General features: G+C 36.1%; 3 protein-coding genes across 5 annotated transcripts; 2 read left to right on the plus strand and 1 right to left on the minus strand.

The window, feature by feature from the left end:
* The first annotated feature begins 4 nt into the window (after positions 1–4).
* On the plus strand, positions 5–3,728 carry Noc3 (Nucleolar complex protein 3). Of its 2 annotated transcripts, none has more exons than XM_083092374.1 (10): positions 5–157; positions 445–716; positions 799–1,087; positions 1,174–1,462; positions 1,570–1,904; positions 2,057–2,427; positions 2,506–2,670; positions 2,772–3,126; positions 3,204–3,301; positions 3,464–3,728. In XM_083092374.1, the coding sequence occupies exons 1-10, from the start codon at positions 152–154 to the stop codon at positions 3,675–3,677; spliced, it is 2,394 nt and encodes a 797-aa protein (XP_082948500.1). In that variant the 5' UTR covers positions 5–151; the 3' UTR covers positions 3,678–3,728. The 2 variants fall into 2 exon arrangements, with proteins under 2 accessions (XP_082948500.1, XP_082948501.1); XM_083092375.1 differs by lacking the exon at positions 5–157 and adding an exon at positions 202–221.
* A 282-nt stretch (positions 3,729–4,010) lies between these two features.
* LOC145966508 (protein VAC14 homolog) lies at positions 4,011–9,546 on the plus strand. Of its 2 annotated transcripts, XM_083090608.1 has the most exons (8): positions 4,011–4,208; positions 4,275–4,656; positions 4,726–5,308; positions 5,528–6,099; positions 6,236–6,354; positions 6,441–6,520; positions 6,582–6,898; positions 8,636–9,546. In XM_083090608.1, the coding sequence occupies exons 1-7, from the start codon at positions 4,105–4,107 to the stop codon at positions 6,890–6,892; spliced, it is 2,151 nt and encodes a 716-aa protein (XP_082946734.1). In that variant the 5' UTR covers positions 4,011–4,104; the 3' UTR covers positions 6,893–6,898; positions 8,636–9,546. The 2 variants fall into 2 exon arrangements, with proteins under 2 accessions (XP_082946734.1, XP_082946733.1); XM_083090607.1 differs by having other exon boundaries at positions 6,582–9,546.
* Ikkepsilon (I-kappaB kinase epsilon) lies at positions 7,061–10,561 on the minus strand. Its single transcript, XM_083090606.1, has 5 exons — positions 10,318–10,561; positions 9,590–10,190; positions 8,318–9,497; positions 7,855–8,056; positions 7,061–7,701 (listed from the first exon to the last, which is right to left on the minus strand). Exons 2-5 carry the CDS (start codon positions 10,011–10,013, stop codon positions 7,267–7,269), a joined length of 2,241 nt encoding a protein of 746 aa, XP_082946732.1. The 5' UTR covers positions 10,014–10,190; positions 10,318–10,561; the 3' UTR covers positions 7,061–7,266.
* Between the last annotated feature and the right edge of the window lie 88 nt (positions 10,562–10,649).

Consider the following 10,649-nt stretch of genomic DNA (forward strand, 5'->3'; position numbering starts at 1 on the left):
TCTAGTTATCCCTAAGCAGGATTGCTTCTCTCTCATTCTAGATAAAAAAAACCTATATACACATGATCGAACGCACGTGGGCACGTTTATTTCAGCTTAGTTTATGATATCATGATATGATATTTTAGGTTATTGTTAATTTACGATAAATATGGGGGTAAGAATTAATAATTTCTAAATATGTTTTAAGAGATAATTGTTAATAACCTCTCAAAAATTAAGTACATAATATCTTATTTGTAGGGAAATTACATCATTATTAATAATAATTTATAGTCAATTTTTAATTCTCTAAGCTAGTATACTAACTATATATTTTTTACAACTTTTTATTCTTATTTATTTTTAACTTTTAACGAACTGATTTGTAATTACTTTTACTGAAATTTATAATAAAATAATATATATATAAGTACAGTATTTATGCAATTATTTATTTTACAGAAACTAAAAAAGTTAAAACTTAGTAAAATTAAAAGGAACAATCAGATAAAAACAAAGCTTTCAAAGCAAGGGAAACTGAAGACTCGACGGCATAAACCACCAAAGAAGCAATTTCAGAAACCGGCACCACCATGTCCAGAAGTAGTAGAAGAAGAAGAGAGTGATCATGGAGAGGATTTGATGAATATGGTTGAAGAAGATGACTTAAAATTCCTGGAGAAAGCTATATCTAACAGATCTTATAACTTGCTGAAACAAATTCGTTTAACTGAGTATGATTATATATAATTTCTCTAAAAAAAAATAGAATCTTTTGCATGTAGAACATATTATTAATTGTTCTGGATTTCGTAGATCAGACAACAATCAAAGTAAAAGAAAAAGAAGAAAAACAGAAGATGATCATGCATTAGAGGAATTATACGAAAATAATGTTTCTAAAATCATGGAAGAGACATCTAAGAAATCAGTTCGCATGATGCTTCCCATAAAAACACAGAATGGTCTTGTGGAGAAACGTATCATTGAAGAAGATAATGAAGTTGTAAATGAGGAAGAAGACCAAATTACAGATAATAATCAAAAAGAAAATGAAAAAAATAATCAAGAAAATAGTGACATAGAAATGGACATAGATACATATGTAAGAATTAAAAAGAAATTCAATTAAAAGAATATATATTTTAAAAATCTTACATAAAATATATTATCTTTATTAAAAATTTGCAGAATAATTTACAAGAAACTGATAAACCAGTATCTACTGTTGAACTTTTGGCATGTCGCGAAGAATTATTGAGGTCTAAACGTTTTAAGATAGGTATACTTTCAAGTGGTATTCTAGAAAATCCGCAACTCAAATCTGGAAATTTTAAGATACTGTTAGATATGATGGACGAGAGAGCTTCAGAAGTTTATATTACTGTTAGAAAACTGGCAATGGTATCTCTTCTTGAAGTCTTTAAAGATTTGCTACCATCTTATAGCCTTCTGCAAGTTTCTCAAGAAGGAGTAAAGTGTATGTATTTATACATATAACATTTATATAACAAAATTATAATATAAAATTGCATAATGTATATATCATTTAATAATTTTTAATTTAAATTTTATTTGTGATTTTAGTAAAAAAGGAGACCCTTGCACTACAAAACTATGAAGCTACATTGTTAACCAGTTACAAAAACTACTTAAAGAGACTCGAAAAGATATCCAAGATTTTGAGAAAAAAGAAAGGAGATACACGATCAGTGAACGAACGAGAAATGCAATTAGGTGAAATAGCTCTATCGTGCATGTGCGAGCTTCTCACCACTCATCCATATTTCAATTTCTCTGTTAATATAGTTAATTATATTCTTCCTTTCTTGGATAACAAACAGAGGAATGTAAGAGAGAGAGTAGCTCAATGCATTTCTCAAATATTCAAAGACGATAAACGTGGTCAATTATCTCTCACAGTAAGTATATTATAGTAATAAAAAATAATATATGTGTGTTTGTGTGTATGTGTGCGCGTGTGCGTGCGTGTGTGTACAAATAAAAATTTTATATATCAAGGTGCTAATGAGAACATTAAATATGATATTTATTTATATTAATAAAATTTCAGATAGTTCGAAAATTAAATCAATACATCAAATCAAGAAAACATTCTGTGCATCCTGAAGTCATAACAGTGTTATTATCTCTTCGTATAAAAGATGTCAATCTGGACAAAGAAAAAGAAGAGGAAACAAAGCAAAGGAAACTCATGTCTCATAAGCAAAGAATTCTCGCGTTAAGCAGACGAGAGAGGAAAAAGAACAAAAAATTGGAACAAGTAGAGAAAGAATTACTTGAGACAAAGGCTGAAGAAAATAAACAGACAAAATCTAAAATTCTCACTGAAATTACAAGCGTGATATTTACTATATACTTTAGAGTTCTAAAACAAGCTCCCAATAGTAAAGTATTGTCTGTGTGTCTGGAAGGATTAGCTAAGTAAGATATTTTATCTATTATATCAATTTGTATTTTTTATTCTTAGCTTCTATATTTTATTTTACCTGTACATTTCAGATTCGCGCATTGTATCAATATAGATTTTTATCAGGACTTAGTAAGTGTTATAGATAAATTAATAGAAGAAGATCACTTAGGGTTGAGACAACAATTACACTGTATCCAATGTATATTTACAATATTATCTGGCCAAGGTGCAGCACTAAATATCGATCCATATAGGTTTGTAATATAACTCAATATATAACTTTATGTTTTTATAGGATAAACGCCTACTTTATAAGAAAAAATTATAGCCTCTACATACATATATATTTATGTAGGTTTTATGTACATTTGTACAAAAATATATTAAAAGTCCATTGTGGGAGGACGCACGCGGAAACTGAGATTGTACTGAAGACGTTGACACAGATTCTCATTCATCAGCGGAAAAGGATTTCGCAGACACGTCTGATAGCGTTCGTCAAGAAAATAAGCGTGCAGGCTTTGCAGTTACAACATAATGCAACGCTGGCGACTCTCGGTATTATAAAACAAGTCATGCAATTTGGAAAAGCGGCACACATTTTATTGGATACCGACTGCAGTGGAGACAGTCATTATCAAATTGAAATCGAAGAACCTGACTATTGCAACGCGCATAGTACTGCATTATATGAACTTGTTGCTTTACAGGTACATGCATTTTTGATATGATACTCTTTATGTTAAGAAAGATTAAATGAAACATACAATATAATATATTATTACAGCGTCACTATCATAGTATAGTACGACAGCTCGCTAAAAATATAGCACATGTAGTGCCTACAAGTGGTGAAGGCAGTTTACCTATTGAAATTGCAAAATTGTAAGTACTAATTTTGCCTAACAATTTATATATAGATATAGAATTTGTAAATAGATGTAGAAAATTATGAACGATTTTATTGTATACTAATCGTAAAGGAGTGAATTAAGTTAGTTTTTGCATTGTTTTAATTCTAGCATTTGATTGTTTTATTAATTTTAGAACACCAGAAGAGCTTTACACAGAATATGATCCTAGTGGTGTAGCATTCAAGCCTACCATACCTATTCCAGAGAAGATTACCGTGAAAAAAGCATCGATACATCATGTCATGAGTTCTAAACTCGAGGAATATCTTAATACTATCGATATCGATAATCTATTTACAGACGGATCTGTAGACTTTTACAAAGCTTGTAAAAACAATTCAAAATGAAATTAAAAATGTATATGTACATTAAAAAAAAATAAATATATAGGTAAAACATTTTACTAAAAATACTTGTAAAGAGAGAACTTAAAAATCGTATTAAAAATTCAATTTTAATACGAAATCAATCGATAATCCACGTTTAATGTTCATCGAGTGCCTTTAAATCCACCTCTGCCACTTGTTACTATAATTGCGTTCGAAAATTTACTCGTCAAAGTAGAGTAGCGTTTGATCGACCAATCGGAATAAAGGAACTTTTGCTTCTTTTATCCTGATTGGTCAATCAAACTTCACTCTCTCTACAAGTAGATTTTCGAACGCAATCTTGCACGCGCCTTCGAGCCTTCATATTTTGACATGTTTTGACAATTTTGACATTACTCGGGACTTTATCAATAAACTTCTGGGACATTGGAATAGATCGTCGAAGATGATGTCCGAGAGGGATTACGCGCCTTTGAGCGCGGCGTGCGTTCGTTCTCTCAATGACAAATTGTACGAAAAGCGGAAACCAGCTGCTGTGGAGATAGAGAAGTAAGGTTATTAACATGCACTCGCACTAAATTATCATATTATTGAACTTGATAAATTCCTTTATAGGATGGTGAAGGAATTTGCCGCTCACAACAACACTATGCTGATCAAGAGATTATTGAAGGTTCTCGGACAAGACTTCGCCACTTCGCAGAACCCACATACTCGTAAAGGTGGCTTGATCGGTCTCGCGGCCATCGCCGTTGGTCTTGGGAAGGATACGGGTCAGTATATAGAGGATCTGATCCATCCGATACTAGCATGCTTCTGTGACGCCGACCTGAGAGTCAGGTACTATGCCTGCGAAAGCCTCTACAACGTGGTCAAGGTGGCAAGAGGTGCGGTGCTGCCTCAGTTTACAGACATCTTTGCTGCTCTTAGTAAATTGGCCTGCGATTCCGAGCAGACTATAAAGAACGCTACCGAGTTACTAGATAGACTGATGAAGGTAGCTGACCATCCACCTGTCATTGTTAACAGCGCAAATAGGTTTCTACATCTTTTACATTGCTTTTAGGATATTGTGACAGAGAGCGGCCTCTTTGATTTAGTTGGATTCATGCCTCTGTTGCGCGAACGTATCTACACGAAAAATCCATTCGGCAGACAGTTTGTAATATCGTGGGTATCTGTGCTGGATGCGGTACCCAATATGGACTTTATTATATTTCTGCCAGAGATACTCGACGGACTGTTCAGAATATTGGAGGATCCGACGCCGGAGATCAAGAAAGTCACGGATACGGTTCTCGGTGAATTCTTACGTAGCATAAAAGCCAATCCCGCACGGGTGGATTTTCCAGCCATGATAAATATACTGATTACACACGCTCAGAGTAATGACGAACTACTTCAATTAACCGCCATCACATGGATAAAGGAGTTCGTACATTTATCCGGGCCTCTTATGCTCCCATACATGTCCGGCATTCTCGTGGCGGTTTTGCCATGCTTGGCCTATGATGGTGATACACGGAAGAGTACTAAAGAAACAGCGACGCAAGTAAATGCAAATTTAATGAAGTTAATAATTATGGAAAATACAGAGATTACAAGTAAGAAGGAGAATGATAATGTACATTCTACAAAAGAGAAAAACGGTAAATTACAAATTAATTATATCAATTTGATTATAATAGACTAAATAACATATTCCAAATTATTGACGAATGTTTTGAATTGTTGCAAAGATTATTTAAAATCGGAAGTAATTTAAATTATTTCAGAAAATTTAAAATGAAAAGAATTAAATGTCCTCAACAATCTTAGTCTATGTTATATATGATTATAATAGAATTCTCTCTGTTCTCTGTTTTTAGATACAATGCAAAATTGTTCTTTGGCTGAAAGTTTGGATCTGGCCAGTGTTGTAGAAGTACTTACAAAACATTTATTATATCTGTCGGTTCAAACCAAAGTCGCAGTTTTAAAATGGATACATCATTTGTTCATAAACATTCCGCATAAAATGTTTAATCATATCGAAGACTTGTTTCCGATATTAATGAAATCCTTGAGTGATCCTTCGGACGAGGTGGTGCAACAGACTTTAGTGGTAATGGCCGAGATTATCAGTTCGAAATCTCCGGAGGCCGTAACGACCGATCCCGATGCAAAAGTACAGAATAAGTATTTCACCAAATTTATAGTCAATTTACTGAGGCTCTTCTCGACTGATAGACATTTATTGGAAGAACGAGGCGCTTTTATTATAAGAGAGTTATGTGTCCTTTTGAGCGCAGAAGATATATACAAAACACTGGCAAAGATTCTATTGGAGGAACAAAATTTAAACTTTGCTTGTACAATGATACAAACCTTGAACGTTATTCTGTTAACCAGTTCCGAATTATTCGATTTGCGCAACAAACTTAGGCATTTGGATTCTCCAGTAAGTTTCCCATATTCAATTTCACTTTTTGCAAGACTTTATTGAACTATTAAATATGAATTTTCAATTTTATATCGGTATCTTCTTTTATATGAATAAAATACTCTGAAATTTTCTAAAATATTAATATTTTTAGGACAGTTGTGCATTATTCGAATGTTTGTACTTATCCTGGTGTCACAATCCGGTCGCGACAGTGGCTCTATGTCTTCTATCTCAACATTACCGACATGCTTGCAACATTATTCGATCTTTGTATCCTTTACTCTATTGCCTTTCAATCAATGAGTTTTTTCGCTATTTCAATGATCTTTCTTTAAAACCTTAACACATATTTTCAGCGAAAATATAGAAGTTACAGTGGAGTTTCTGACCGAAATAGACAAATTAGTGCAGCTAATAGAATCACCGATATTTACTTGTAAGTATGTAGTCTGGTATTGTTATAAAATGTGTATTTTATATTTTTTTTCTCATTTAAGATTTGAGATTGCAACTATTGGAATGGGAGAAGAATGATGCTTTAATATATGCATTGTATGGTTTGCTCATGATTCTACCGCAGAGTGAAGCTTACGCTACTTTACAACGTCGCTTAGCGGCGATACCCCCAGCTACGAAACCGATATCTAATAAAAGCGAAAACTCGCATGAGAAAACTGCTTATTGTCCGTTCAATTTCAGCGAACTATTGAAACATTTCCATATAGTTCAAGAACAACACAAGGAGCAAAAGCGCAAACAAAGACTGAATTCTTTAGTCGAGAGAAATACTAGTCATATAGACACGTAAATATTCGTACGTATAGCATATAAATAAATACATTTAAGATACTAATTTTTTACTATATAACGATGTAAAATTATTACACACTTGCCTATGTTTGGCTTTGTTATAAAGATATAACTATTATTTATTAAGATGCGATCGTTGGACTCGTTGAAAATAAACAATCGTATGTTGATCTTAAAGTAAAATAGTCATTTATTCGTTCGAAGAAATAAAAAATTCGTACCATGTCTTCACTTAGTTTAGCAAATCTATACAGCACCAATCCCGTACATACATCTCGGATTTTCTATTAATATATACACTCTAATTTTCAGTCTTCATCTCATAAGTATATAGTCGGATGATTGATAGAGAAAATGACAAAATTACACATATTAAAGTTCATATTGCGAATCGTCTATATCTTCCACTCTATCAATCACTGACAAATTGTCAAGTTGATCTATGAGCAGACTATTTTCATAAAGAACCAGTGCAATTTGTTCCTGCGTATCGCAGATATTACGCCATTTCTTGGTGCTCTCCTGTGCCGGCACGTTCGTTTTTTCGACTGTTTTTAATTTTCCGGGTAGCCTGTCCAACGAGTGCAAAAGATTCTCGTTACGCTCTTTGCTTTCCTGTGATAAACGATAGGAGAACGATTCCAACGCGTGTTCATAACCATCTATGTCCTTGTCTAATATCTGAGTTTGCAGGAACACCGTTTGTGCCATTTTGTACCAATCAGCGACGCACTCGGACCGCTGCGTCATAGCTGGTACACATTCCGTCTCGAGAAGCGCTTTCAATCGACGTCCTGTTTCCGTGACCTGTTTGTAACCGAGGGAGATTAGTGTTTCAATCAATCGACAATTGCAAGAAATTATTTGCGCGATTTCTCTCCTCTTCTCCCCTTTCTAACTCTTTATCATCTAATATTGCCGTATTTAATGGATCAGGAAATTTAATATAAATTTGTATACCTTTATGCGTTCAAGAACATGAAACTGTTCGTCGTTGTAAGTGAGGCTACGAGTGGCCCTGTCTCTCAGCAAGTGTTGCCATCCGTCTCTCAAACGATCGACTAACGTCGCTGCCCTCTGGCTCGCTTTCGTCGCCCACGGACAGCACAAGCCACGAGTACTATTATCCCATTCTCCACGTAAATTACCCTCCTTCACATATCTGCAATTTTATATAATATTTAATTATATTTTTTTTTCTTTTCCATTGTACTTTTTATATTAAATTTAGGCACATTTAATCTACGAATCGTTGAAATATCGAAATAAAAGACGTAAATATTTGTAAACAGGAATGAACAATTTTTCCAATGAAATTAAATACAAAAAATTATTTTTCTTCTATTAGATCAAGTTTCTTGGATATATACAAATATGTTAGATGTAACAAATATATTTTACATTGTCATTTGAGATAATTTACCTTTGATGAAGCTGCACTATTGCTGGAGTCAGTTCAGTGGTAAGCTCTTTGTTCTTTGCATCCAACTCCTTTCGCCAATTTTTCACCTCTATCGCAGTTTGACTGCCACTTCCGAATTTTCGAAAGACATGTCTAGCAAAAGTCTCGCTCCTTTCGATTGCTAATATAGTATCCTCCGCTGCTTTCGTAAATTCCTTCGAATGATGACATTTTCCCAATACTCGGGTAAGTTCGGTAGACAAGAGTCCACCGAATGCCTCTATGGCATCTCGCGACAGTTTACTGCACAATGCTAATTTGTCGATTCTACGTTTACAGACGTGGCCTACGGAGCATGCGACCTTAGCCTGGCTCGCATCATTCTCTACAGAAACGAGATTTGCGAAGACGGGGAACTTGGGCAGCTCGGTCTCCGTCGGCAGCACGACATTGTTGTTTTCTCGTGAGAAAAGCATCAATGGTTTATCATTACTGGTGTTGGGATATCCTTTACCCGGCGTAGATTCCTCAATGAAATTCGTGAGAGGCACCTCCCCGAGAAGAAGGATTTGCGCGTGGGGTATAATTTCGGTCTGATCCTGAATGTGTATCTGTAGAGCGACCAGCTTCTCTTCCGGATGTAAGAAGACCTTGATCAGGCTGGCTCGATGAACATTGAATATGTGGACGGGTTTTCGGCAAAGCGTGTCCGTGACTTCGCTGAAAAATCGATCGAAGCTCCAGATTCTTTGTTGATCCACTTCGAGTAAGCCAGCCAGCAATGGAGTCACAATCCTCTTCAGGCCTGCGCTCAATTGACAAGTCTGTGGCAACTCCCTGTTCCACTCGATCGGCCCGTTTTCCGAAGTTTGCAGTCCGGATATCACGCCTGATGCCTTCTTCGTCGTGATGTAGAACATAGTCTCCTTGTTCCTACGCCCGCCGAACGGTCTGAACGGCAAATTTCCCGTTGCAACATGATAGAGGGTCACACCTATGGACCATAGATCGACGGTCGCGCCGAACGTTTTACCAACGGGCTTCCGCAGGACCGCACGTTCATACATATCCGGATGCAAATATTCTTCGGTACCGTACAAGGAAACGAACTGCTGATCCTCTTGCAATTCTCGAGCGGCCCCGAAGTCTGTGAGCTTATATATCGTACTACCATCGTCGGCGATGAATTTCATTATATTACCTGCGTGAGAAGGAATAAAAATTCAAACGTGAAGCAATTGATACATAAATGAATTGATACATAAATTTAATATGCCTCTCGACTTCTCTCACCTGGCTTCAGGTCCCTGTGAACCAGATTATTATCGCGTAGATGCTTCATACCAGCTGACAGATGTTCCAATACCAGGAGAAACTCACTCTCCGCAAGACCGTACGTATTTTCGGGATCGTCCAGGATGTTGAAGAGACTACCGCCGGTGCAGAGCTCCATGACAATCACCTTACCCCTGCCATCCTGCTCCTCCTCGATCGCCAACAATTTGACGATGTTCTCGTGTTTGACCTTCTTGAGGACCTCGAACTCCCTCACCTGTACGTCGTGCGGGCGCATGTGACTGAGCTGATTAAAAGTCTTGACCGCGACGGGTTCCCCATTGTTCTTGTTGACACCCTGGAACACCGCGCCGGTCGCGCCCTTGCCAAGCACGCTGGTGGTGCACCAAACGTAGTTGGCGGAGCCACGAAGGAAGGACATGTCCGTGCGCTTTTTCTTGACATCGACAAATAGCTCTCACTATCTGTTCACTATCTTGATATCCGATACCTCGATCAATCTCCTATATACACACTTGATGACATCATCCGGGATGCGACAGACTGTTATTCGCACTTTTTTTATCGTATCGATAACGTCAAATTCGCCTCTCCGTATCTTCGTAGCATCGGAAAAATTAAAAAGGATAATAATAACAAGAGAGATAATAACAAGAGATAATAATAAACCGAGTTTTATATATAAAATTTTATCCCACTCTGACAAGATGTATGTCTAACTGTACTTTCTACACTTGTATAATCGCGATTTCTTTTCTCCTCCAAGGATGAAAGATACGTTTCTTTCATTATAAAAATTTTAATCAATCTTGTCCGGTCTCTGTTGAGCTATTTCGCCTCACATTCTCCTTTTGAAGGGAGACAGATATATCGGATCCGATGTCGAAGGAGAAAGAAAGACTGAAACAGTTTAGAAAGCGTGACCGAACGAACGGACCGATTCTGATTAATTAGGTTACTTTGGATTAGGTAAGGTTAGGATGTATTTCTATAACGCGATTTTTTTTAAGAATATCCGAGTCGGTTAAATCGATCCCTACACAAGCGATGATCGATA

This window comes from Camponotus vicinus, unplaced genomic scaffold (assembly GCF_025532165.1).
Source record: "Camponotus vicinus isolate PSW18456_S1 unplaced genomic scaffold, iyCamVici1.0 SCAF_2, whole genome shotgun sequence".
In the NCBI taxonomy this organism is placed as follows: Eukaryota; Metazoa; Arthropoda; class Insecta; order Hymenoptera; family Formicidae; genus Camponotus; species Camponotus vicinus.

What these genes read in the sequence shown, in the direction of transcription:
- Noc3 (XM_083092374.1), top strand. An exon ending in AAATGGACATAGATACATAT is followed by an intron (nt 1,088 to 1,173) that starts GTAAGAATTAAA and finishes AAAAATTTGCAG; the next exon opens with AATAATTTACAAGAAACTGA. An exon ending in CCTATTGAAATTGCAAAATT is followed by an intron (nt 3,302 to 3,463) that starts GTAAGTACTAAT and finishes TATTAATTTTAG; the next exon opens with AACACCAGAAGAGCTTTACA.
- LOC145966508 (XM_083090607.1), top strand. Translation starts at nt 4,105, where the DNA reads ATGATGTCCGAGAGGGATTACGCGCCTTTGAGCGCGGCGTGCGTTCGT. An exon ending in TACTAGATAGACTGATGAAG is followed by an intron (nt 4,657 to 4,725) that starts GTAGCTGACCAT and finishes CATTGCTTTTAG; the next exon opens with GATATTGTGACAGAGAGCGG. An exon ending in TGCAACATTATTCGATCTTT is followed by an intron (nt 6,355 to 6,440) that starts GTATCCTTTACT and finishes ACATATTTTCAG; the next exon opens with CGAAAATATAGAAGTTACAG.
- Ikkepsilon (XM_083090606.1), bottom strand. Translation starts at nt 10,013, where the DNA reads ATGTCCTTCCTTCGTGGCTCCGCCAACTACGTTTGGTGCACCACCAGC. An exon ending in TCACAGGGACCTGAAGCCAG is followed by an intron (nt 9,498 to 9,589) that starts GTGAGAGAAGTC and finishes CTTCTCACGCAG; the next exon opens with GTAATATAATGAAATTCATC. An exon ending in ATAGTGCAGCTTCATCAAAG is followed by an intron (nt 8,057 to 8,317) that starts GTAAATTATCTC and finishes ATAAAATTGCAG; the next exon opens with ATATGTGAAGGAGGGTAATT.